General features: G+C 49.6%; 1 protein-coding gene across 5 annotated transcripts in view; it reads right to left on the bottom strand.

The window, feature by feature from the left end:
- The window catches only part of AdamTS-A (ADAM metallopeptidase with thrombospondin type 1 motif A), a 383,945-nt gene that overhangs the window by 141,171 nt on the left and 218,975 nt on the right, over positions 1–23,799 (bottom strand). For all 5 annotated transcript variants that reach the window (XM_075668702.1, XM_075668703.1, XM_075668705.1 and 2 more), the window contains exon 3: positions 1,200–1,350. In XM_075668702.1, coding sequence (XP_075524817.1) covers positions 1,200–1,350 — 151 coding nt within the window. The remainder of the gene's footprint in view (positions 1–1,199; positions 1,351–23,799) is intronic.

Here is a 23,799-nt window from a genome sequence, read left to right as displayed (position 1 = left end):
TATAGACGTACATGGAGAGCGCTGTATCTAGTTGCATGGTGCTTTGCGTAGTTCCACAACGATCACTGACTGCGCCCAACATAAGTCGTTTAGCGGTTCAGGACAGGCGTTTTCTTTAATTTGGCTGAAATATAGGGGAGAGACGGGAGGAAAACTTAAAATAAAGGAGGGAAACGGAAAGTTCCCTAAACGCGCGTGCGCCAACAAGTAAATGTCAGATGGTGACACACCCAGTGAATCTTCAAGAAACGCCCAAAGCGCCTTTAGTGTGCCGTACACCATCGAACAGCGAGGTCTGTGTTTTGGTATCTTCCCCGTGTAAACAAAATCTAGTCGTGCTTGTGTGTTCCGGAGAGACTGTCTCCGTACATCAAGCTGAAGAGTCACCCGCAGGTGTTCGACAATCGCGACCTGTCAGCCATTCCTATGAGGGCATAGTATGGGCCCTTGCTAAAGCTACTTCTTTACGCGTGACTACCTCAATGCGAGGTAACTTTCCTGCGTAAGTTGTGGCTTGCAGTTGCGCTTACGGGTGCCCCGGGGTTATTTAGTTTCGGCAGCGGAAGCTGATGCGCAGCATGACCATGAAGCGCCAGTGCAGAACCAGCGACTGGTTCCAACAGAACGTCCCACAGACTGCTGGAAACCAAGGCCATGTACGCGACAGAACAACCTAACAGAAACCGAAACTATGTGCGTTCATCTAATTCCTGCGCTCTGTTCACCGCCTGCAGACGGCGATTGTTGAGGGATGAGAGGTAATATCGCAAGGAGGTAGTGAGGAATCCTGCCGAGTGGAGGAAGATTATTGCGAGGTGGAAAAAAATTCTTCCGTGTAAATCGGACTGCCCCCTGTGTGGTGTTTATGCGGACTTCCAGCATGTCCTGTGGGGCTGCGCCTCTGCCGGTCCCCTTTTCACCCAAGAGGAAATGATGACGCTCATTAGGGCCCAAGACCTAACCTCTCAAATCCTGGCAAACCAGAGGGCCCGCGAGAGGGCCCTCTGGATATATGCACCAGGGCTTTGGACTGTCGCAGCGGTTAGCGATTGGAGTTCTGTAGACAGCACACCACAACGTAAGCCGAATGGCTTCGTAGCCACGCAGCTGAAAGAAATATCACGTATGCCATAGGTTTATGACAGACGGTGAAGCGTCACTGAAATGCAGCAATCCCGGAAGCGAACACGCACACTCACCAGCGGTGTGGTCCTGTGTGCTGTTGCTGGTCGCGGTTTGGCCTCCTCGGTGGTGCCTGAGCACGTGAGCACCTCGCTGGTCCTGGTCCTCGCCGCCGCCGATAGGCTCGACGGTGAACATGCCCCTCGAAGGAGAGTAGATGTAGCCAGTCTGCGAGGGGGCAGAGTGCGAAGCGTCAAGTCAGACAAGCAGCAGCCGGACAGATACGCATGGGCTTCACTGTTCTAAGCATCGCGCGTACAGCACGAGAGACGTGGGCACAACCGCGGTCGGTAGATAGTTTGGCTATGTTGCAACTTATATGGGAACTATTTGACAATGCTGGGGAATCTACGGTCACTTTTCGAGAGATACACCACCTAGCAACCGCGGTCGCCGCTACGCCCTAAAGATGGTGGTTAGACAGCTATATAGATCTCCGCATGGGAACGACTTTGACGCTGCTAACGCAAGGTAATCTGCCTTGACAGGCATGAAGAATTTGGGCATACGACGCACTCGCGGAGAAGGGTTCTGATATCGGCAAACTCGTGCTCCCGCAGTTGCACACGTCACCGTTTGCCCATGTAGGCAAGCCAATGAGACAAGTCTTCTGACGAATTCGGTTTGGGGGAAAAAAAGAACACATTAGCTCACGAAACTAACTAGAATGGCGCTGGAAACGAGAAATCTAGAAACATTCCTTTAATGTCATGACCATGTACCATTTATCTTCAGAAGAAGCATCACTTTTAGCACGACAGCTGTAGGATATATGTATATTGTGCAGTTTACATTATCAATTTTTCGATATTAGCGAATCTAATATTAGCACTAATAATAGTCTTATTGTTCTTCAAAGGCAGTAACACATTCACTGTCGCACCCAAGCACACAGTGCTTGAAGGTGGGGCAGGCAGGTGAAACTTGTGTCCAGAGCCACTCGTCGTGAACATTAACTGGCGAAGTCGAACGCGCGTCGTGATGAAATATTACGTATTCTAGTTTAACTGTTTCGCCGAATGAAACGACGACCAATCTTTGTGCGCTTCTAAACAAGTGCGCGCGCCGAAACTTGCCTGCGTGAAGCACACGTATTGCCTTTTACAGAACGCATTTGCCCTATCGTGCCTTTGGCAGAGTCGGAAAGCACCCCTCTCTCCGTGCCCCATCAAAATAAAGTTTTTTTTTTTTTTCTCTCAGTCGCTTCGCAGGGTTGCGCAAAAGGCCTTGTGATGGTGTTTTGGTCTGCCTGTCAGCGTTGATACTGTTGATATTGCACGTAGATTATATACACAGGGGTCCCACAGTATTAAAAGTAACGGACAAGAAAAAAACGGGCCAGTATAATGTAGTTGCATTGTCAATCCGTTCACCTAACCCTACTATTGTCGCCTTGGGTCACACGCTTGCAGCGTCCGTTTATGGAGAGCTCGTTTACTTTATGCCGCGTCGGTTCTCCATGCCAACTGAACTTATGATATAGTAACGTGCTTACAAACAACCCTCACAAGCGTGAGAGCCCGGGGATTGCGATAAAGCTTTCAAATATTGTGCATATCCAGAGTCTATACGTGGGACCCTTCTTAAACACTCTATGGAAAAACCCTAAAGTGATTAGCAAGAGTTGCCGGGCCACCTGCCTGCACTTCTAAATCTCTTCGGACCAATCGAGGCGCGCCTCAGCTGGAACTGCTCTCGCTGCGCCCCTCCGAAAGTTTGCATAGATCCGATAAGGCTTTTCTTGGAGCAGGCGGTACACGCGCGAACACGTGTGCGTTGCGGCTCAGAGACCCCGGCGCGGGCTCTCGAACCCGAGACGAGATTCCAGGGCTGCAGCCACGACTCTGCACATTTCTGCACATCAAAAGCCGCGCGCGCCCCTTCCAAAAAAGCCGAAAAGACGCGGAAAAAGAACAAGAAAGGCGGCGCCACAGTTCTCCGCCCCCCCCCCCCCCCACCCCAAGTGAATACGCCTTATGCTTTAGAGCCAAGAAGAAGCCGAGAGCCTTCCACTGCCCTCGCTCCCCAGAAGCCGAGGAATCCTTTCGACTTGTCCCCAGCCGCCGCCTCCAGACGAATGCACTGCCGCCGCGGATCAAAGGAAAGCAGTGTAAGCGGGTAGGTACGACTCCGTTCCTGCACTGCAGCCGATTCTATATATGCGCACGTTGCCCGCGAGGGACAGCGCCGGGAGACTGATGCCTCCAGCTGATACGCGCTTGCCCCGCAAAGCACCGCCGCTGGCGCCCCGGAAGCTTCCTTTCTCGTCTCACTCTCTCTCTCTCTTTTTATGCGGGGCTATCCGCGGAGGCACCGGCGTATAAGTAAGCACTGTGTGCACATGCTACGGGAAAGAGCACGCGGGCGCGGCAGTTTATAAGTACCTCTCGCAGGGCGCACTTTGGGGACTTTGCCCGCCCCCGTTTCTGCCGGGCAGAACGGTGCGGCTCAAAAGCTGCGGAGGAGGGGATTGTGCTTAGCTTTCATTTCGAACGCTCCAGTGGTCGCAGCCGACGCCGCCACCGCGACGATGGGCGCACGCACCAAATATAGCACCGCGAGTAAAGCCGCCCCAAGATTGGTGAACGCGAGCTTCCTTCGTTCTTCTTTTTTTCTTCTTCTAAAGGGACATCAAACGAAAATATCAGGTTGAGCATTGAATTGAATGATTAGACATGCACCTGCGATAGTAATTTGCAGCGAGAACATAGCCTCTCAAAGCGAGAAGATCGGTACTAGCGAGAGCTCGTATAAACACGAGCTGACAAATGGTTCATGACTGGGTTCACAGTCGGCATCAGAAGTTTAGGGTGTGTCTAACGTGTGAAAAAGCTTAGTATTTCTTGAGCCTGTGCATGGCAGTGTGGAATTCAGATTTGCTACCTGCCTTTATAGATAGTTTGCATCCAGGTATTGTGTCCGTCCTTTTGGAGTACTAGCAAATCGTTAAGCTGCGTAAACAAACCCAAAACAAAAGTAACGGCAGCTCGAAAGAGGCGTTTCGCATCCAGCGACGAATCGGTAAAAGTAATAACCGGGTGAAAAACAGGTCACTGTAAAAAAAAACAAATGGAAAAAAGAAAAAGAAAAACTATGTACGCGTGATAATATGGCGCACTGACGTCATTGTGGCCACCGCGTTCGGGTACCAGCACGATGAAATACTGCGTCTGCAACGTCATGGGATAACTATAGTGTACGCACGACCACCAATAGGGTTGCAGGGCTGTTCGAACAAGTCCTCTTTGAGAGAGAATAGAATACGAGCCTAACAAACGTTGTAGAGGCGAATCGAATCAAATATCGAATACCGTTAGAACACTTTTGGAATGAGGAACAACCGTTTTCACCGTCAATATAAGGTAATACTCCCATCGTAGTATGTATAACGTCAGCTAAACGTGCAATGTCATTGCACGTGGCCTCATTTCAGCATGGCCTCATTTTCAATGAGGCCATGCTCATTGAAAATTACGGGGTTTTACGTGCCGAAACCGCGATCTGATTACGCCGTGGTGGGGGACTCTGGAATAATTTGAACCACCTGGGGTTCTTTCAACGCGCACCTAAATCTAGGTACACGGGTGTTTTTTTTTTTTTTCATTTCACCCCCATCTAAATAAAATGCGGCCGCCGTGGCCGGAATTCGATCCCGCGACATCCTGCTTAGCAGCCCAACACCGCAGCCACTAAGCAACCACGTCGGGTAAGCCTTGTTTATTAAAAGCACAAATGGAGCATCAGGAACAAATAAGCAGGGTTTTCTTTTTTTCGGATGTACAGGAGTCTTTGGAGAGTTCGAGTGACAATGGTTTAGCCGGAGAAGTATGGCTGCGTGAGCGACGTAGCGTCTAACACTATGTAACTTCTGATGTTCCATGCCGAATATGGCGGCGTGGATGAAATCGATTGTACACTGGTTCCAATTCCCTGTTTCATAGAGCACAGTTGAAGATTTTTGGATAGTCCTAAGCTCTTCGAAAGAACGACAGAAAGCTGAGCTAGTTGGTAAGGATTCATTATGCAAAAAAAGAGGTGAGGTGTCCTGTCTGCACGCCTCACCTCTTGCATAATCTTCGAAAGATATCCGCATTCACGAATAGTGAGTATCCGATTCGAAGACACAATCGAGTAGGATGATGTAAAGTTTCTCAAGCGAAACTTTCGAATATTTGCACATCCCTATAAAGTTGCACAGTTTTCTTACCGGGTGCAAGTAAAATATATATATATATATATATATATATATATATATATATATATATATATATATATATATATATATATATATATATATGGGCGGAACTCCAGCTGTTTCGTGGAACCCACATTCGGCAAAGTTTTGACGCCGACTGTAAACATGCATCTGGAAACGTTATTTAGCGCACTGCCACGCAATCCGAAGAGCCCAACAAAAGGAAATTTTGTATTTATGACCGTGGTGCCATGAAAAAATAAGAAAGAAAAATAACTAGATACGATTACGCGGTATAATTCCTTGCGCGGCAAAGCGAAGTGAACTTGAAAGTCTGCGAACGTCACGAAAAACGTCTGCAGATTCGAGTTCTGTCGATACGTTAGACAGGAAAGTGTTTCCCAGGCACAGCACTGGTACACAGCTTCTCGAAAGTGCGCCGGGCGGAACCCGGCGGCCTCTTCGTTAAACCCTCAAACGCGGAGGCCACCATACCTAAAAAAGAAAGAAAGCAAACACACACAGCCGGACAAAAGTAAACGGAAGGTTGGCGCCTTCTCCACACGTCAACAGGCTCTTCGCCCCAATTTCCCCAGATGGCTTCGCGCGTCCTTCGGCAATAAAAGATGCTATCGCAAAAAAAGAAAAGATGTTTGGCCTCCCAGGCACCGCTTTGCCCCGCAGTTCAAAGACTAGCGGACAGATGGCGCTGCGCTAAAGAGGCTCGAATCGCTAAGCTAACGCACAGCAGCTCGAGATAAACAACGGGCAACGTCGATTCATTTACGACCACGATTGACCTAGAGACCGAAAGATGCATAGAAGCGAAGGGGAGACGAGGGACTCTTTAAAATAAAAAAAGGAAAATAAAAGTGGCAAGGTTAATGCTAAGAAACGAGTCACTCTCCGGAGAGGCCTGCAGGCGAAGTCTCGTTAACGGGCTCTGCCGCAATGCACGCAACATGGCAGCTGCAGCAAGGCGCGCGGGGAAGAAAAAATAGAAGGAATCAAAGATGAAAAAAAGAAAGCGCTAAAGAAGAGATACCGCGGCTGGTAAAGCGAAATTAATGCTCGAAGTGGAAGCGATAAACGAAGCGGCGACGAAAGTTGCGTCATCACCTCGCCTGCCTCGCGCACAAGCTCATAGCGGTTTCCTCTTGGCCCCGTTTCTCCTTGCTCTTTTTTTTTTACGAGCGTTATTAACGATCGTGGCTCATTAAAAGTGTGCCAACATCGTAAAGAGCCGGCTTTTTATAAGTATATATACCTCCCCTGCACTGGTGGCAGAGGAGGTATATGAGCTCTCCCGCGTGTGATGGAGATCTGTTCGCTTAAAGAAGCTAAGGCGCCAGCTTGCTTGCTGATGGCGATCTACGCACGCGGTATCTCTCCCCCTTCTCTCTCTCTCTCTCTCTCTCTCTCTCTCTCTCTCTCTATCCAAGCTTTCATTGATAGGCTGTGCAAACTTTACGGCTTCGTGGTAGTTTCCTCCCCGTTAACGCCGGAGAGCATATTGTGAGGAAGAAACAACCTAAGCAGCCAGGCAAGAAAGAAAGAAAAAAAAAAGCAAGGAAGAAAGAAAGAAGGGAAGGAAGAAACGAAGAAATGAAGAAACAACGAAAGAAAGAAAGAGCCAAATCGTTCTGCGCGACTTAAATTCATGTATCAATTAATTAAAGGACCACTACAGAACCGAACTCACCCATTTATTTCATTTTTCGTCTGGGTATGCAGCTCGACAACGACATCAGCTAACTTTAACACCTTTTTTTGCGTTTTTAATAACTGCTTTAAGTGCTCATTCCTTCCACGAACTATAACCTATTGGAATAACCTCACCGACAATGAAGTGTTGCAACCGTTACTGACGTTGTTCGCATATTACCTAGTGTGTGTTACTGAATTTTGTCAGTTCATTGTTCTATTGTTTATTTCTACTGTGAAATCTTGTTCAAATGCTTTCCTGACGCTGGCTGCTGAGTTTCAACCTGCACGCTTATTTCTCTTTGTGTACATTTTGCCTGTTTTGTGGAAATGCTTACTTCTTTTTCCCACCCTGCAATAATACCGATATAGGGATTGCAATAGAAAGAAAGAAAGAAAGAAAGAAAGAAAGAAAGAAAGAAAGAAAGAAAGAAAGAAAGAAAGAAAGAAAGCATCGCTCAAGCGAGCTCCGGAAAGGCTGCAAACACCGCGTAAACGTAAGTGGCGCATACGGAATGTGCGGATATTGGAGCATGGTGTGTAGTATGTCCAAATTGTTCCCATATCAAAATAACTACCGAAGTCGTTCGAGAAGCTTTTCCTACTCGAGAACCCACTCCGTGGCTCGCCACTCCGTTTCCTTTGCCTGAACCGCCCATCCAGTGTCACAGGCGAACAAAAAATTATAATTAAAATTTGCTTACATCCTCCTGAGAACTATACAACCTCCTCAGATTCGAAGACAGGTCTGGGACATAACTTATTCATTCATTCATTTGAATACAACACAGTCAGATAATACAGAACAGTGGTTGGACCCACAAACTTATCGGCTTCTCCGGGGTCCACTAAAAAAAGTAAGCGTAAGAGCGACAAACCATGTATCAGCAAATCAGTTCTATACAATTTTTGGGAAGCATGCGAAAATGCGAACGAATTATGCGTAATCGCTTTTTTAAATCGGTTCTTAATACCTATCGGCGCGCTACAAATTTTCTTCGTGAAAAGGGTAAAAAGTTTCCTATAGTGTTTCCTAGTAAAAGTTTCCTAGCGTTTGCTAAGGTTAAAATAGCTTTTTTTTTCTTTTTTCTTTTTTTTTTCCAGACACATCGCAGCATTATGTGGTGGCCCGGTGTGTCGACGCTACAGCCTTGATTTTCACCTCCATGTCGCGGTATATTCGAAATGCACGTCGCGTGTGTTTTTCGTCGTCCGGGACGACACAGCGATCTACACCTCGAATTGGTGTCGATTTTCGAGGAAAACGACGGCAAGAAGCTGGTTAACCGACTTTCACTCAGTATCGCAAGCATCTGACTACACCCTAGATCAACATTTCGCGCATTCGGCCTTGCAGGTAATTGCGAACGGGGTTGAAGGCAACACTCCATATAATGTGCGATTGATGGAAGGCGGATATATAGCACACAGCAGTTGCTGAATTGAGGATGTACGCGTTTGGCAAGATTCTCTGAATTCTAGTTAAATGTGCATCGCCATTCTGCTAACTAGTGACACATCTTAAAGGGGACAAAATTGATTACTGTACACTAGCGCAAAGCGAAGACTCAATTTGTAAGTAGGGCTTTTTTGCGAAGCCCTCGCAGGCATTGTAAAGGTTTCGCTGAAGCTGTAAAAAAGATAAACGTTAAGAGGGCGACGCTAAGAACTTTAGAAAGTTTCCCTCGCGGCAGTTTTTTTTTTCCCACAGCACTCAGAAAATAGACGCCCCTGCCCAAGTCTCGACTCCCGGTAAAACGGTCACGCGAGTGGAAAGGGGGGGGGGGGGGCAAAGCGGGCATTTCGAAGGCATCGTTGCAACGAACGCGGGAAACGCCTGATCGAGCGGCCAGCTAGGGACGGGCGACACACAGTGTACGTGGCGAGCGTCTGCATCCTCCGCAGGGGCAGCTGTTTGTCGCCGGCGTCGCCGTCGTGTCGCGACATTTCCAGCAAGCGTCGTCCGCGCCGCGCGGCGCTCAACCGTAACTACACCACGGCGCAGAGCCAGCATGCCGTGAATCCGCGATGAGCGCAGTTGCGAATAGTTAGTTAGTCACGGAGGCTTCCCGGTAACAGCGAAAGACTCCCACACGCCACGGCGACGCGACCCCGAAACTGGCGGTGCATTAGAGTGCGAGTTTTCTAAAAGAAAAATGGAAAGAAGACGAACGTGCCGGAAATGAATAAGTGGAGGCAGTTTTAATCACGAGCAAGATCGGGACCATCAGTCTTGGAAACCATCCCGCTCCGCGTACAGGCTGTACAACGCTGTCGCGATTCTCGGGTGCGAGTACGTCTGCTTGCACTGCGAGAGCAGACGACACGGTGGCAGCGAGCCTTTCGAAATATCGGCGTCACTTGAATGAGTTTTTCAGACTCTGATGAAGATCTAGCGTTCTATTATTATGCTCATTAGTAGCACGTGTTTCCGACTCCCACGGGCTGACCGATCGTGTCGCCTAATTGTTAATCACTGCTCTTCCCACAATAGCGAGGGTGAACGAAGCGTGTCTGCATGTGGAGTACAGATGTCGCAAAAGAAAAAACCAGACGGCGCAGAATGACATCACAACGACGTGTAACGTGGCAGACGTATTACTGCTATAGGCGCGGCATAGAAACACCGTGAATCACGAATTCAGGAGAACAAATAAGCAATTCGCGGTGACAAATGCTACTCACAACTGGTGATTACTAAGGAGCAACTTGTTCTGAGTTTGCAGATGAAAGAAGTCCTAAATACAATGCAGAATCGCAGAGGAACACTATCTTTCGCGTCATTTAATCCTACTCATATTAGAACAGCACAGTACGAAGTGGGCTTATCGTAAACTAGAAAATACGCGCAATCAAAAGATGGGTGGCGACGCCAACTTCAAGTTTCCGCACTGTATAGCCTGCCGTGACCATGGCATCTGAGATCACGGTCGCTCGCACCTCAGAGGCCCCTATCGCGACGTCGTAACTTAAGCCAGCGACAGGTCACTACTAACCCATGAAATAAAACAAAATAAAAATATAATCGCCTTCTGCAGGAACGAAACACTGAATCTTGAATGTTTTGAGAGAATTTTCTGCACGAAAATCGACCCAGACGCACGAAAGCGCTTTGCGATGCGTGACGTCACACTGTGGTACCGTCGCAGGGGTTCCGGCGCGAAGTTCAAGAAAAAACTTCAAGACCTCCATTTTCTCCTCTGAGAACCAAGCTCTTGACGCCAAATGAATAGAAATGTGCATTCGTGCTGTTTCGCTCGCCAGTGTAAAGCGATTTAGTGTAATGCATTAGTGTCGCTTTCAGCGCCCACAGACTTACGCCGCAACGCTTATCTGGCGGCAACGATGACGTCAGTGCAAGCCGTCTATTGTATATCCGAAACTTATTTGATGTTGTCGCTGATTCATTTAGTGGGGTCGCAGAGCCCATCACTCTCAGTACAGATAATGATAATGATAAGATAATGAAGTTATATGACTGACTGACTGATTCAATACGCGAAACTGACTCATCTAATCGGAATGCGTGCCGGTGCGAATAGATAGTTTCCACGTTACGTCACGGACGCAGCTTCTCCAAGTGTTAGTACTCAAACATGGAGGCCACAATTTTCTCGACTTATCATTCTGGACTCCACGCTTCGCTTCGGTGACGACAAGCACACCTGCTGGTGGACCCCGCGCTCGAAGAAGGTCCTCCTACCTCTCTCGTCTCACCACTCGAAGCTCGTGAAATGTTCCGTCACACCAACCGACATGAGGAATGCCTTAACCCATTCCTGCCCTCATACAGCATCTTCCTGTTTCACTCATGACGTTGATATATTGACGAATGCATGTTTTCCAGAGCCATTCCTGTAAGGGCTGGCAGAAATACTTTTGCGAGAACACCGCTTGCCAAAAATTGCTGGCTCTCCCGGGATCGAGAGTAGATGTCAGCATGAAATGGCAATCGGCAAAGCATATTGGTTGGACATGATACTTGCCACAATTTTAAATGGGCGTAGTGCATGTTCGCAACGGCACAGCCCACCACACCAATTGCACAACGCCATACTGTGCACTGGACCATACGGACGCTGCCCAGTTGTAAGAAAAGCGGCTGAAGGCGGCACGACAGCCAGCGAAATGCGCCAGGGAGACAGAGTGCCCTGCGCAGCTAGCGCCTGAAGGAGCTGCGTGGCGCCGCCTCTCGAGGAGACGCGCAGCCCGCGCCGCGGAACTGTTGGACCGCTGGCGTTCGCAAGAGCCGAGGCAACCCCGTCTCAGGGCCAAAAGATGACAATGAAGTGTATGGCACCATGTATCTGCCTTTTGAACGTCGCTACTGGAAACCACAAATAAATCTTCAGCGTACTAGGAGTTACAACTAGAGTGGTATTGTGAATAAACATTAGGAAGAACTCGGAAGCAATTTTTTTGTGTACTTGTTTAAGCAGTAACTAGCGTATGTGATGTGGTCCTGTCCAAAGAGTTGGGGTCAGAGACCACATTTTCTTTAGTTTTGACTGGTTGCCCGGATGTTCTCGGTTGAGTGACCCGAATAACGGCTCTGGCTTTTAGTTCAAGGTCACTTGAAGGTTGCCGACAAGGGCAGCTAAAGCATTCCACGCTTAAAGAGGAAAGCTCAGCCAGATGTTGACAGGGCAAAAGTGGCCGTCCCCTACCTTCACGGCCTTAATACCCCACCACAGGGCTACGAAAGCGGTCGCGCGCGCTTCAAGATTGAGAGTGGTATACTCGGCGCCCATAAAACTGGGTTCCCTCTGCCGGCGAATGAATGCCTCTCGCTTAGAGAAAACGAGTTGCAGAAAAAAAAACGAGAAAGCATGCAAATCGCTCCGGCCCCTGCAAGGCAGAGGTGGTGCATGAGGCTCCTACGCCCACGTGGTGGCCTGTATACATCGGGCAGACGAGCCGCTGTATAAACCAGCACTTGCGTGACCATGTCAACAGCCTTGGAGCGAAGACTGCGGCAGCAATTTGGCGATCCACTGTGCACAGTGAAGGTGTAGCCCCCACTTCCGCCAGACACGTATCGCCCGCAGCTACCGCGATACCCCCGCTCGGGGAATCTATGAGGCGTTTGTCCTGCATTCCACAGGGTCCGCATGAGCTAGTTCCCGATCAGTTGCGTTAACCGACAAAGAGATTAAATATCTCCGTAGCTGAGCAATTCACTGTTCAGACAGGGTAGGACGCAGTTTCACCCTCTCTCTCTCTCTCTCTCTCTATCTATCTATCTATCTATCTATCTATCTATCTATCTATCTATCTATCTATCTATCTATCTATCTATCTATCTATCTCTCTCTCTCTCTCTCTCTCTCTCTCTCTCTCTCTCTCTCTCTCTCTCTCCGGGAATGCGTATATATTTGTGCTCGCAACAAAAACGGTTTTGTCAGTAGTCATCGCCTGTACTGTCCCCCGTAACGAAGCCATATGCCAACAAGTTCAGACCTTTTTAAAGCTATCGTGGCGGCACGTTTCTTGTTTACGCTGCTTCTCGACGAGCCAGTACCCTAAGATGGCGGCCACGATGACGTCAGTGAAAACTATGGCGTTGTATACAGTCTCGAATGTACGCAAGCACCACTGATCACTCCGGAACTATGTAGTGTTACATGCACACATAGCGTGCGGATGCATGGTCCGTGCGTTCAGCTTTGAACGACTGGCTCGCTGTTATAGCACTGTGCGTCGAGTGTTATTTGCTTTTTTTTTTTGGACACAAGTTGGCCCGATAAAGAGAATAAATTTGTAACTGATGCTCTTGGCACTTTTTCAAAAGGCACTGTAACGTGCCGATCTACGTGTCCTCAATTTCTTTTTTTCGTTTTTAAGTCCTCACGATCACGTCATCACGCGTTGCTCATTTCTCGCATTCTACGAAAAAGCTCGCATAACAGCACAGCCAAACAGCGCCATGTAACCGAGAAGAAGCAAACGGTGCAAATAAAAACCGGGAAATCTGATTCTGCAAAGCAATACGCGCATTTCATAGCTTTGGTCGTTAGCGCTCAACCCGTTCGTGGGAGACGGTGACGCATGGCACTTTCAGCGAAGCGAAGAGGCGTAAACGTTCTTTTCAAAAAATGTTCGCCTTGCGCCACTTCCGTATCGTCCGTGTACTTGCCCATACCGGTTTGCTACTCTTCGACGCACCATTTACCTCTGACGCACAGCGGCTATAACGTCATGCTGATCGACGCAATACCTAAAGGCCTGTGCGAAGCGTCAACATACTCACTTCGCACTTCTTCCCATACACGCAATATATTTCTTTTTTTTCAATTGTTTAATTTTCGCTAGATCAGTCTAAACTACGTAAAAACAATGTATGAATTCATGGTCCGAGCGAAAATTTTCTACACACGGCGTAACTCTTACAGTAAGAATCCTACGAGTCAGATGTGCTGTGACGTTGTGCTGTGATGCTGTGTGATGTGATGTGCTGTGTGATGTTGAATTCCAATGGCAGATCGCGAGCGCTCGGCCGAATCACGAACTTGATATGGATCTACTATTGGAATTCAACGTTATATAAGCGCCAAGCGTGATCGCTGCTCTTGTGGCAAGCGCAAGCCGTACTAATGCGTCTAGCAGTACTGGTATTACTTTCTACCTCCAAACATCGCTCGGGGACCATCAGCGCGTGTCTGGAGCAGACGAACCACTTTCGTCTGCTTGGCGGGAGCAGAAGACGGAGCTCAAGGTGTCATCGTGTGCTAACGGCACGGGGGCAACGGCTCCGAAATGGTGGCACGGCCAAGCGGCACCGGTTCAGCGTATTTTTAAACTCACCGCTACCCGTACCTGCACGCCAGGTCCTTAGCGCGCGTTGTCTGTTTCGAAGAAAGGAGCTGCGCAGCGCCGGAAAGCTGCGGTGGGGGGTAGCCATTGGGAGGAAAGATTCACAGGCGAAGAGAAAACGACGACAATCAGAGAAGCAGCGACCAGACGACAACGAGCAGGTGAACAGACGGCAAGAAGCTGTGAAACGAATGGGAAGATGCGCCGGCCACGGCTGGATAAGCAACAATAGACTCCGCAGTATTAGTCCAGGCGCTGAGAACTTCGAATGAAACGTTCGTTCTCAAGTTCCGGAAGCGTTGTATGGAAAAGTACCTGGCATCCCTTGCAGTGATCGAGCGCAGACAACAGTGCCCGTTCCTTCCGACCAACCAAGAATACTACATCAGGTCTCTGGACAAGTCGGATGCGCGTGTGAACTTGTTTTTTTAACTATTTCTCTGAATCACTTTTTCCCCTTGCCTGGTTTAAGCAAGCGAGCACCAAGTTGTCAAATCCGTGGCAAAGTGAAAGACAAATCATTTGACCGCGAAAATCAGTCGCAAGCTAAACATAATCCATACAACATTGAAGACAATGTACAGCCCACACGCGTGCCACTTGGCGTAAGGATCGCCGACAGAAAAACTAGGAACCTACAAGAAAAAAACTCTAGAGCGCTATTTGAGTCACCGCACGCGCGCTGCTATCCGAGGTCTTCGATCTCATTCATTTGAATCTCGAACGCAGCTACCTGCTGGGTGAACCAGCGCGACGACAACCTCCTGGGATAACAAAGGAAGTTTCTCAGGGCTGACTAACAAACATGATGGGTTTCTGTTCTACAACGCAGAGCCTAAGCGGCCAAACAAAGCCAGAAAGCACAACGGATAACAAGGAACAACGGATATCGCCAGCCAGTACCGCGAAAACACTCATTAGCGGATCAACTTGACAGCGCGCTTGTTTCGTTTCTCCAAAAGAAAACCCAGCACACCTGGATTCGCGGAAAAGTTCGCGCAGGTCCCCAGCGACAGAGTCGTTACGACAGCAGAAAGGGCCGTGTCGGGTGCAACAACCTAGACGACGCTTGAGTCAATCACACGGCGATCGGTGCCCTTGCGACACCTTTTCGGCGAAACATTACAAGTGGTTTCTTTCGCACAGCCATTAACTATGCTAACAATTGTGACGGGTCGGCGATCACGCGGGAGGCAAAGGGTTAATAAACAGGGCCAGGACAAACACCGGCAAAGCGGAAACGCGGTGGTGACAAATTGTCGAGGAAACAGCAGCGCTATACCACAAGCATGCAGACGACTCGCGCTTGTCGTCTGCTCAAAACGTTCGAGCGAGTCATGCGCGAAGCAGATGCGCGTGTTGTCAAGCGTCAGGCCGCGAGGAACAAAGAAAATCAGCTGCGGCGAACGTTAACGCGTGTGCGACCGGCAACAGATGGGCGCGCGGCGCGACCACTAACAAAGTGTCTAAAAAGCGCGGACAACATTGAGTCACCAAAGGATTGCTGTCAGCGGCCTACGCCAGGCGTGACCTATCCGAGTGTGCGTGTGTCCTCAGCAGACGGCATGTGACTAACGTCTGGTTGAAATCGTCTGCTACGCCGGAGACTATTGCCGCTCGAAAATAAAACGGTTAACAGAACGTTTCTCCAGGAGGTGGTCTGACGCCTTGTTTTCTGCGAGAAGGGTCATGCGAAAGAAAAAATGGAGAAAGAAAGGTTGCCTACCACGCAGCAGGACGTATACGTACGAGCAGAAATGCAGGTGAAAGACGCAAGGGTTGCGCGTGGCTGGCAACGTCTGCTTTTGCACGAAATCGTCTGTCACGCACACGCTCTGTTGCTTTGTGTATACAGGATTCACACAGTTCTAAGTGAGTTCAATGTCTGCAATACTATGAATTTTCGAAATATTTGTCATCGTCCTTTGAGTTACCAACTTCTACATCAGTGTTTCTGTTTTCCTTGGATCAAGTTTCGAGTAAATTTCGCAATCGCCAATGATCGCTGCAGTTTGCTTGAAACGCAAGTTGCATAATCTCGGTGCCTTATTATTATTATTTTTTTACTTTCATTGCCACATAGTGATAGGATCAAAGACGGCGTTCAAGGTGAAACCTGAGTGAATGACCCCTTTCGCCCGCACACTGAAGGAATCGAACTTGTTCACGGCCTCAGTTCATCAAGATCCAACTCCGATCAGTCTACGGACATAAACTAAAAACAAATAAATAAAGAACGCCGTATTACTGCAAGCAGTGATTTATCACCACTCCTCCACAGCCGTTGGAAGACCCGCGAAAACTAAATGCAATGCACGCAGGCAACAGGAAGTCTTCGAAAGCGCATAGTTGAGCGGAACAACCCTTCCCGCGACTGTAATGCGCGCGAAACATCGCACCATCCGCTGCGCCCTCCTTGCTGAACTCACGTTGAACTCTTGTTGAACTCTTGGTTAACTCCCATTGCCGACAAAGATGCATCACCTCGGAGATTTATACCGACTCCTGCGAAGGCGCGCTCCCCCGCAGGCAGTTCACAATTGATGGGTGTTCTCAGCTGGACTTCGAAGCCACCCCCTCAAAGTCAATCTTCGATCTCTCGCGGTATCGGTCAATGATGAACCCGAGTTCACCGGCGTTGCAGGATTCCTGCGGCTCGCACAGAGCATTCGTGACTGCTACGAGTTGAGAGGGAGCCTTTCCAACGAGGCACTTCTTGTGTGACAGAAGGGAAAGTGTGAGAGTTAGAGGACGGTCAATTTGTCTATCGGTGTAACTTTCCGCCGCAGTCGGAAACCGCCGTAAAGCCGTCGAACGGCCCGAATGCCAGTTTCATCCATGGTACGGGTCATTGACCTTTCTTTCGTCGGTCGCAATGCTGTCGCCAATGTGTCTCACTGCAGAGTGGGGAAAATCTTCGGCTTAGAGTACATGGCAACCGTATACTTACACGATAATCCCTGAACACTATTGCTTTCATATCGCTCGTCTCGTTTCCAACAAGATGTGCACACCTGAATGGCTGTACCTGCCATGGTCATCTGCTGGCACATCTGAGCATGCAGTGCTTGAGGTTAAATCAATCAATCAACCAATCACTCAATCGATGCACCACAGTGAGGGTAACCAGGTGGGTGCATGCCTACGACAAAATAGTTCTGTCAGAGAGAAAGAGAGAGAGAAAGGCAAAGGAAAGACAGGAAGCTTAGGTTAATCCGATATTATCTCCTGTTGGCTACCCTGTACTGGGGGAGGGGCAAGGGGATGCAATAGGTGAGAGAGGATAAAAAAGAAAAATACCTAAACACACACACGCAAGTACACACGAACTGTTTCTGTGGGCGCTGTCACGCAGCCCGCCAAGGCGTTCCTAGTCTTACGCAGTGTCACCGCACAGTCCTACTACGTCCCACGGTGTACAGTCACAATTTGTCAGAAAGTCCCGCGTTTTTCAAGTATCGCACGAGCGCCTTCATAGCAGATCGCGCTGATGTCCGGGTGGGCCAGTTTCCGAGGATCTTGTTATCTGACATTGGGCGCTTGCCCAGTTTGTCTAGGGTGGCTGAGAGGACCGCTCTTTGTGGGTTAAAACGAGAGCACCGACAAAGAAGATGCTCGATTGTTTCATCGCACCCGCAGAAGTCACAAAGTGGGTTGCTGGCCATTCCGATAAGGAAAGAGTAGGCATTTGAAAATGCTACTCCAAGCCATAGACGGACTGGAAGGGTGCAGTCACGTCGAGGAAGCTCGGGTGGAATACGGAGTTGTAAATTGGGGCCCAGGGTATGAAGGCGCGCACTTGTGAAATCGGATGAATTCCATTGGGCTAATGTCAGGTCACGCGCATGCGCCGAAAGTCTGTCCAAGCAACCCACATGAGCAACGAAGCGGCTTGTATGAAGCAGCCCAAAATAGGCGGCGCACGTTATAAAAAATAAATGCCACTTAATAGCCTCTTTAGTAACCCGCTTGTCTACTGCTTCGATCAAACTTCTGTAGACGTTTTCGTAGATGGCCTAATTCAGTGAAACAAAGCGTTCAAGAGAAGCGGTCAGAAACTGGTCGCCATCGTCGGTGACGGCGCTACCGTATACGGAAACCACTGATAGCAATAGCCTTCAGACCGGTCGCCTTATTTTCAACGAGATTGTGGCATCCGTAAGTGGTTGTATACACGTCATGGTCACATTGCACGTGCTGCCACACCTATAGGTGTGCAGTTCTTGGTGGTCAATAAATTGATACCACTCGATCGATAGAGCAGGAAGATGCTCAAGCAAAAGCTCCTCGTGATTTTTCTCTATTCACCAGAGTTATAGCCCCCCCTTTTTTACACCAGTGCCAAGATTTCGTTGAAAACCACAGAAGGAAACGTTGGCGCTTGCGGCACGACCAACTGTTACCGCGGCAGCTTCTAACCTACCACGTGACATTCCGGCGCTAGGCTGTAAGGTACTACCTCTTTTGCGTGCTCTGGCGTTCGAGACTTTAGACTGAGCAGTTAGCGCTCTGACACTGAAGCATTGTAGACAAGCTCCATGTTCGTAAGCAAAAAGGCATACAATGTCCCGCGTTTTTTCCCCTTAAAGTTAAGAGAAGAAGACGTGTGCATGGCGTGCTCATTTCACCTTAGATATTGCCGAGATTTTGCAGCGAGATGTCATATTATGGTACCCACCATTCAGCACAACATTTGACGGTGTTATGTTCCCCATTTCTCCAAAATATTAAAGAATGCGAATTTGCCTTAATCTGCGCCCCTCGCGAGGCCCATATCGCAACCCCTCATTGGGTAATGGGTAACCAATCTCGAAGGCCATGCTTCGGCTTACTGCAGATGGCGCAAGCAACCAGATGACGTCATAGCCATCATGTTTCGGAAAAGAGCTTTTGAAGGGGAGCAAAGGAAACAAACTTCCCTTTTCAGCGGGATAAACCAGATAGATAACAGTGCCAAGTGTTATATCGATAGATCGAGATCGTGAAATGCGATATCGCTGCTGAATTTGGTCAAATACGAAAGCAGCGGTGAGCGCACAATCTTTAAAGCTTTTTGAAACAAACAGCCACGATCACCACACACATGAAACCCGCACGCGTTCGCAAGATCGCGCTTCGGAATGGCCGCGACCCCAGCAGTTGCACAGCCTTCATTCCGCAAAAAAAAAAAAAAATAATAATAATAAATAGATTGAATTATGGGGTTTCACCTGCTAAATCCACTTTCGGATTATGCGTCACGCCGCAGTGGAGGACTCCGCAAATTTCGAGCACCTCGGGTTCTTCCAACGTGCACCTAAATCTAGGTACACGGGTGTTTTCGCATTTCGCCCCCACCGAAATCCGGTCGCCGTGGCCGGGATTCGACCCCGCGACCTCGTGCGCTCAGCAGCCCAGCACCATAGCCACTGAGCAACGTACCACGGCGGGTAGCTTTCATTTCGAGTGCCGCCTTAATCGAAACGACTTGAATCGCATTCAACGTTTACGATTCCACGCGCCGACGCCCGATCCTACGCGCATAACGCTCTCGCTGGTCCGAAAGAGCGAAAGCGACAAGGCGAAAAGCGTCGCCTACGCGCGTTCACACCAACGCTATACGCGCGACAAGAAGAAGGCGTGTCCTTGTAATATCGAGAGAGGCGAAAACGCGATACGGCGGATCCTCGCTCGCGTTACGACAGCAAAAACTGCGCGCATAACCGCTCCGCGAACAAGAAATATATGCGGGGGGGGGGGGGCAGCGGAGGCGCTCTATGTAATACTTGGAGATGACTGCCCACATATTACGAGCGAATATATACAAGCGGCGCCGCGTCATCGATCCAGCGAGTAGTATTGCAAGTCGCGGTCGGCGCCGTGACTCGAATTACAATTTAGGACAGGCATGTACGCGCCGTTAATTCTAATTTAGAGACGGTGCTCGACTTCTAAGTGAGTCCATTAAATCGGCGTTAAGGAAATGGGGTCAGCCTCGAGAGACGCTCGTTAAAGGGATAAGTCTCCGCTATATAGCTGGCTTGCTACAGAGTCGGCGGCGCACGGAAATTGGCGGCTATACGGGAGGACGCTCACGGACCACCATTAATCGCTAACGACGCGGAAATCACAGGGGCGCTATCGAAACGCTAAGTCAGACGCAATATAAAACAGTAATCCCAGCGTTTTTTCCGTCTTTAAGACTGCTCGCCGAACGCGGCAATAGCTTCAGACTCTTCGCGAGCTTTTGATGGACTGCGTCAGGAAGGAGAACTGAGGCACACCGGCAATGTCTGCCGGAATTCAAGGTGCTTGGGTCTCAAAAGGAAGAAAAAAAAAAAGAGAAGTAAAAGAAGAAGGAAGGAGAGCTTTCCAGAACAACCACGCATGGGCATGGTTAACCAAACGGCTACTTGTTCATTCTGTGTAGCACACTCGGTCATGAGGGTTTGGCTACGTCTCAACGCCGTCTCAGCGGCTATACGACATTCTTGATATGCATTTTTCTATTGTTATTTAGCTTCCTTCGTTCCTTTTATTCTTATTCGCTCTATTTGATCTAAGCGACTTGTAAGCTGCGCGGCTCTAACAAGCCTCCTGCTGTTTCCCAAGCATCGTCCACTAATTGGGCAACACCTCTTTCCCACTCCCTTCTCGGCAGTCGCCCGAGGGAATCCAACAAGTTACATAAAAGGGCCCCGAGACCGACAAGCGGAGACCGCGTAGAGCACCAACCACCGACGAGAAGGAGGGGGGGGGAAGGAAGGGGTCAGGGCCAAGGTCAAGGCCGAGCGCGCGGCGCGGCCGGGTCTAGCTCGCACCTCCGAAACTAGGGCCTTTTCCGCGCCCCTCGCCGAAACAATTAACAGAGGCGCCGCTTTATGAGCGACCCTGTTGGTTTATCTACGTCGAGGCCCTTCTTTCATTTCATTCTTTGTTTTTGTATCTCTCTCTCTCTCTCTCTCCGCTTTCCGCTAGGCTTGTCCGTGAAGCGCGGGCAACGTGCTAAGGAAAGGCGAGAAACCGCCTTGGAGAGGCGCGAATTAGGCCAGCACAAAGATGCAGCTGACTGGCGCCCTCTTTCACTATTTCTTTCTTTCCTTCTTTCTTTCTTTCTTTCTTTCTCTGGCCCGTGCGAGTCGTGCGCGCCGACCGTATTTAATTAATCACCGCGCCGTATAGCAGATATGCAAGCGCTCGCAATTTTCCTTCTCTGTTATCTCGTTCCGTCTTTAATTATTCTCTGCTTGTTGTTGCACGCCCTCTCGTGGGATCGCGTCTGCCATATACTGCAGTTTTCGGTTACACCGCTCTATACAAGTGTTTCAAAGAGTGCCACGAGCACGGTATGATTGCGTGCGAGGCAGGCGCTGAGAATAGACAGTATAAGATGGGGAAAAAAATTCGGCAGACACACTCAAGACTGCTAACGTGCGGAAATGCGAAAGCATTATAGTCCCTCTGGTGAAATGTCTTTATTTTACACACTCATGCCGTGGCGCCGCCTCCTCCTCCTCTCCGTTGGCTGCGCCGTCACGTGCTCAATGACGCAGGCACTAGGCCGCAACCTTTAGTCAGCCAGATGACTGCGACGTGACGTATGCAATGACGAAGGCAGTGGGCACACATTTGGTGAGCCAGAACCGTGGAGCCGCGGTGGCGTTGGGAAAGCGCGCTCGTCTGGAACGCCCAAGGCCTGGGTGCGATTCCCACCCAGACGGAAATGTACGAAGTTTTATTTTCAAAGCCATTAACGTATTTTGTTTACAGGAACCTCCCGGAGAAGAAGAAGAAAATAAACTTTATTAAAAAAAGGATGGTCAGGCAGTTTTGGTACTCGTGGCCTCAGGTGACGGCTCGAAGTCCCTGGACTGGGGCAGCATCTTCGGCTCGCCGAACAGCCCAGAGCTAATCTTCCAGCTCCGAAATTTTCGGAGCCGCCTCCCAGCGGCGGCGACCTCAATCTGAGCATTTTTTGACGTGTTTTCACCCTTTGCGCCGTCGGCCACTTTCGGTATCATCTTTAGGTCACGCCGACGATGACGGATTTTAGCGCAATGGGGCATATAATACTCTCTCTCTCTCTCTCTCTCTCTCTCTCTCTCTCTCTCTCTCTCTCTCTCTCTCTCTCTCTCTCTCTCTCTCTCTCAGATGGGAAGCGCTCGTACGAAGCGTGCCACTCGGTCTGGTCGGTCGCGCTCGGACGCAGCTGCAAACGTGCTCGGACGCCGAGCGGTAACCTGCTGCGCGGCCGCGGTTCCGCAAACGCCGTCCGTCGCCACCGCTTTGTCGGCTTCAGTTTAATTTTGATGCCTCCAACGAGGCGATTAGAGAGCTGCCGGCGGAAGCGCGTCGAGTCAGACGCCGCGCCAACGCGAAACAATGCCGTCGTTAATTGTTAGTGACACCGTCCGCCTGCTCCTCCTCCTTGTAGAGATGTCACAACTTTCACCGAGCAGACGATCCTCCGCAAGAAGACCCTGAACAAACAGACGTGCAAATTTCTCGCCGCGTTGGCGCCGGCGGCGGACAGACGGACTCGCCCGCGACGTCGGCGCAAGTTTCACGCATACCCTTCCCTCGCGCGATTCTGCGTCCGCGCCGAAGAAGAAGAGACCGCGAAGTTTTGAGCAACGCCGTCGCAGTGTCGGAGGAGACACGCGTCGTGCCGGCGATCCTGTGCGCGCGCTGCAAAGTGCCCTTGAGTCGGCAAGCTGGCGTGTCGGCGAGAGAGCTGATCGCGGAAGAGCCGACCACTCCCACGGTATGGAGTGTCGTAACCAAACGCAACGCGTGGGAGTATTGAAATGAAAGTCACTTAACTTTCATTTACCACTCACCGTCCCCCTTCCTCCCCCCCCCCCCTAAGCTGATTTCTGAGCGTCGATATACCAAGCACGCTCGCGCGAAAAGTCAGCTTCGTGTCGGTTCAAAACGAAGCGAGCGTGTGAGCATGGGCACATGCAAAGACCCAGTACACAGTAGTTGCGAAATTTCGCGAACGAAAACGCTGGCTACAGACAAAGGTGATCCAACGAGATGTAACCGCATTACAAGAAAAGAAAGGAAGAGCCGGTCTGTATTAACTATCGCTGCGGCTATAGGGTTGGCGTGCAGGGCACGGAATCCACGAAGCCCATCGACTGCTACGTCAGGTTGTAGAAAACGAAGGAAAAGGGTTTACTAGCTTAGTTACCACGCTTCCAATTACGGAAGCCCACTCCATGGAGGAGCAAGTCAAACGGTTAAACGTCTCGGTTCATATCAGGACCCTCCGTCCACTGCTCGAAAAGTCCCCGCTTTCAATGCCGTCGTCTCCCCTATAGGCGAGTCGACTAGGGAGTATGGAGACTGTCCAGCAGCAAATATAATCGTCGACTCCGTGCGATACCGCGCCCATGCTGGTAACACTCCGCAGTAACTCCACCTCCGAAGTCCGATGGTTTGGGATGTGTGGCAAGAAAGCAAACTGCGACTCCCAGGTCGTAGTCGTTGTGCCCCCCCCCCCCCCCCTTTTCATCCTTCGCTCAGGCTGCCAAGCGAAAGGCCTTTTGTGGGACCCGCCAAGAGTCGGTGTCCACACTACTGCCTTGACCTCTGGATAGGCGCCGATGGTTTGGCGGTGGTTTGACTCGTGGTAAACGTCAAATTAACGCCTTTGTGCTGTTGAGACGTAGCACTACGTACTTTTTCTATGCTGCTTGCTTGTTTAGCCCGCTTATATTTGCTATGTAACATTTGCCTATAAGCGAGAAGTAGTGTACTTCACCCGTGGTGCCAACCTTTCCAAAGCACATTTAATAATAATCGTAACTCTAAAAATGTTCCATTGGATAACCTTACTCTTCTATACAATACGTCTTTAAAGGGTGATATTATTAAGGTAGCAACAGAAAGCAAGAAAGGCCTCCTTTCGTGATTACACG

This window comes from Dermacentor variabilis, chromosome 9, assembly GCF_050947875.1.
Source record: "Dermacentor variabilis isolate Ectoservices chromosome 9, ASM5094787v1, whole genome shotgun sequence".
Taxonomy (NCBI): Eukaryota; Metazoa; Arthropoda; class Arachnida; order Ixodida; family Ixodidae; genus Dermacentor; species Dermacentor variabilis.
The sequence above is the reverse complement of the archived record's forward strand: the minus strand, read 5'-3'. Positions and strand labels throughout refer to the sequence as shown.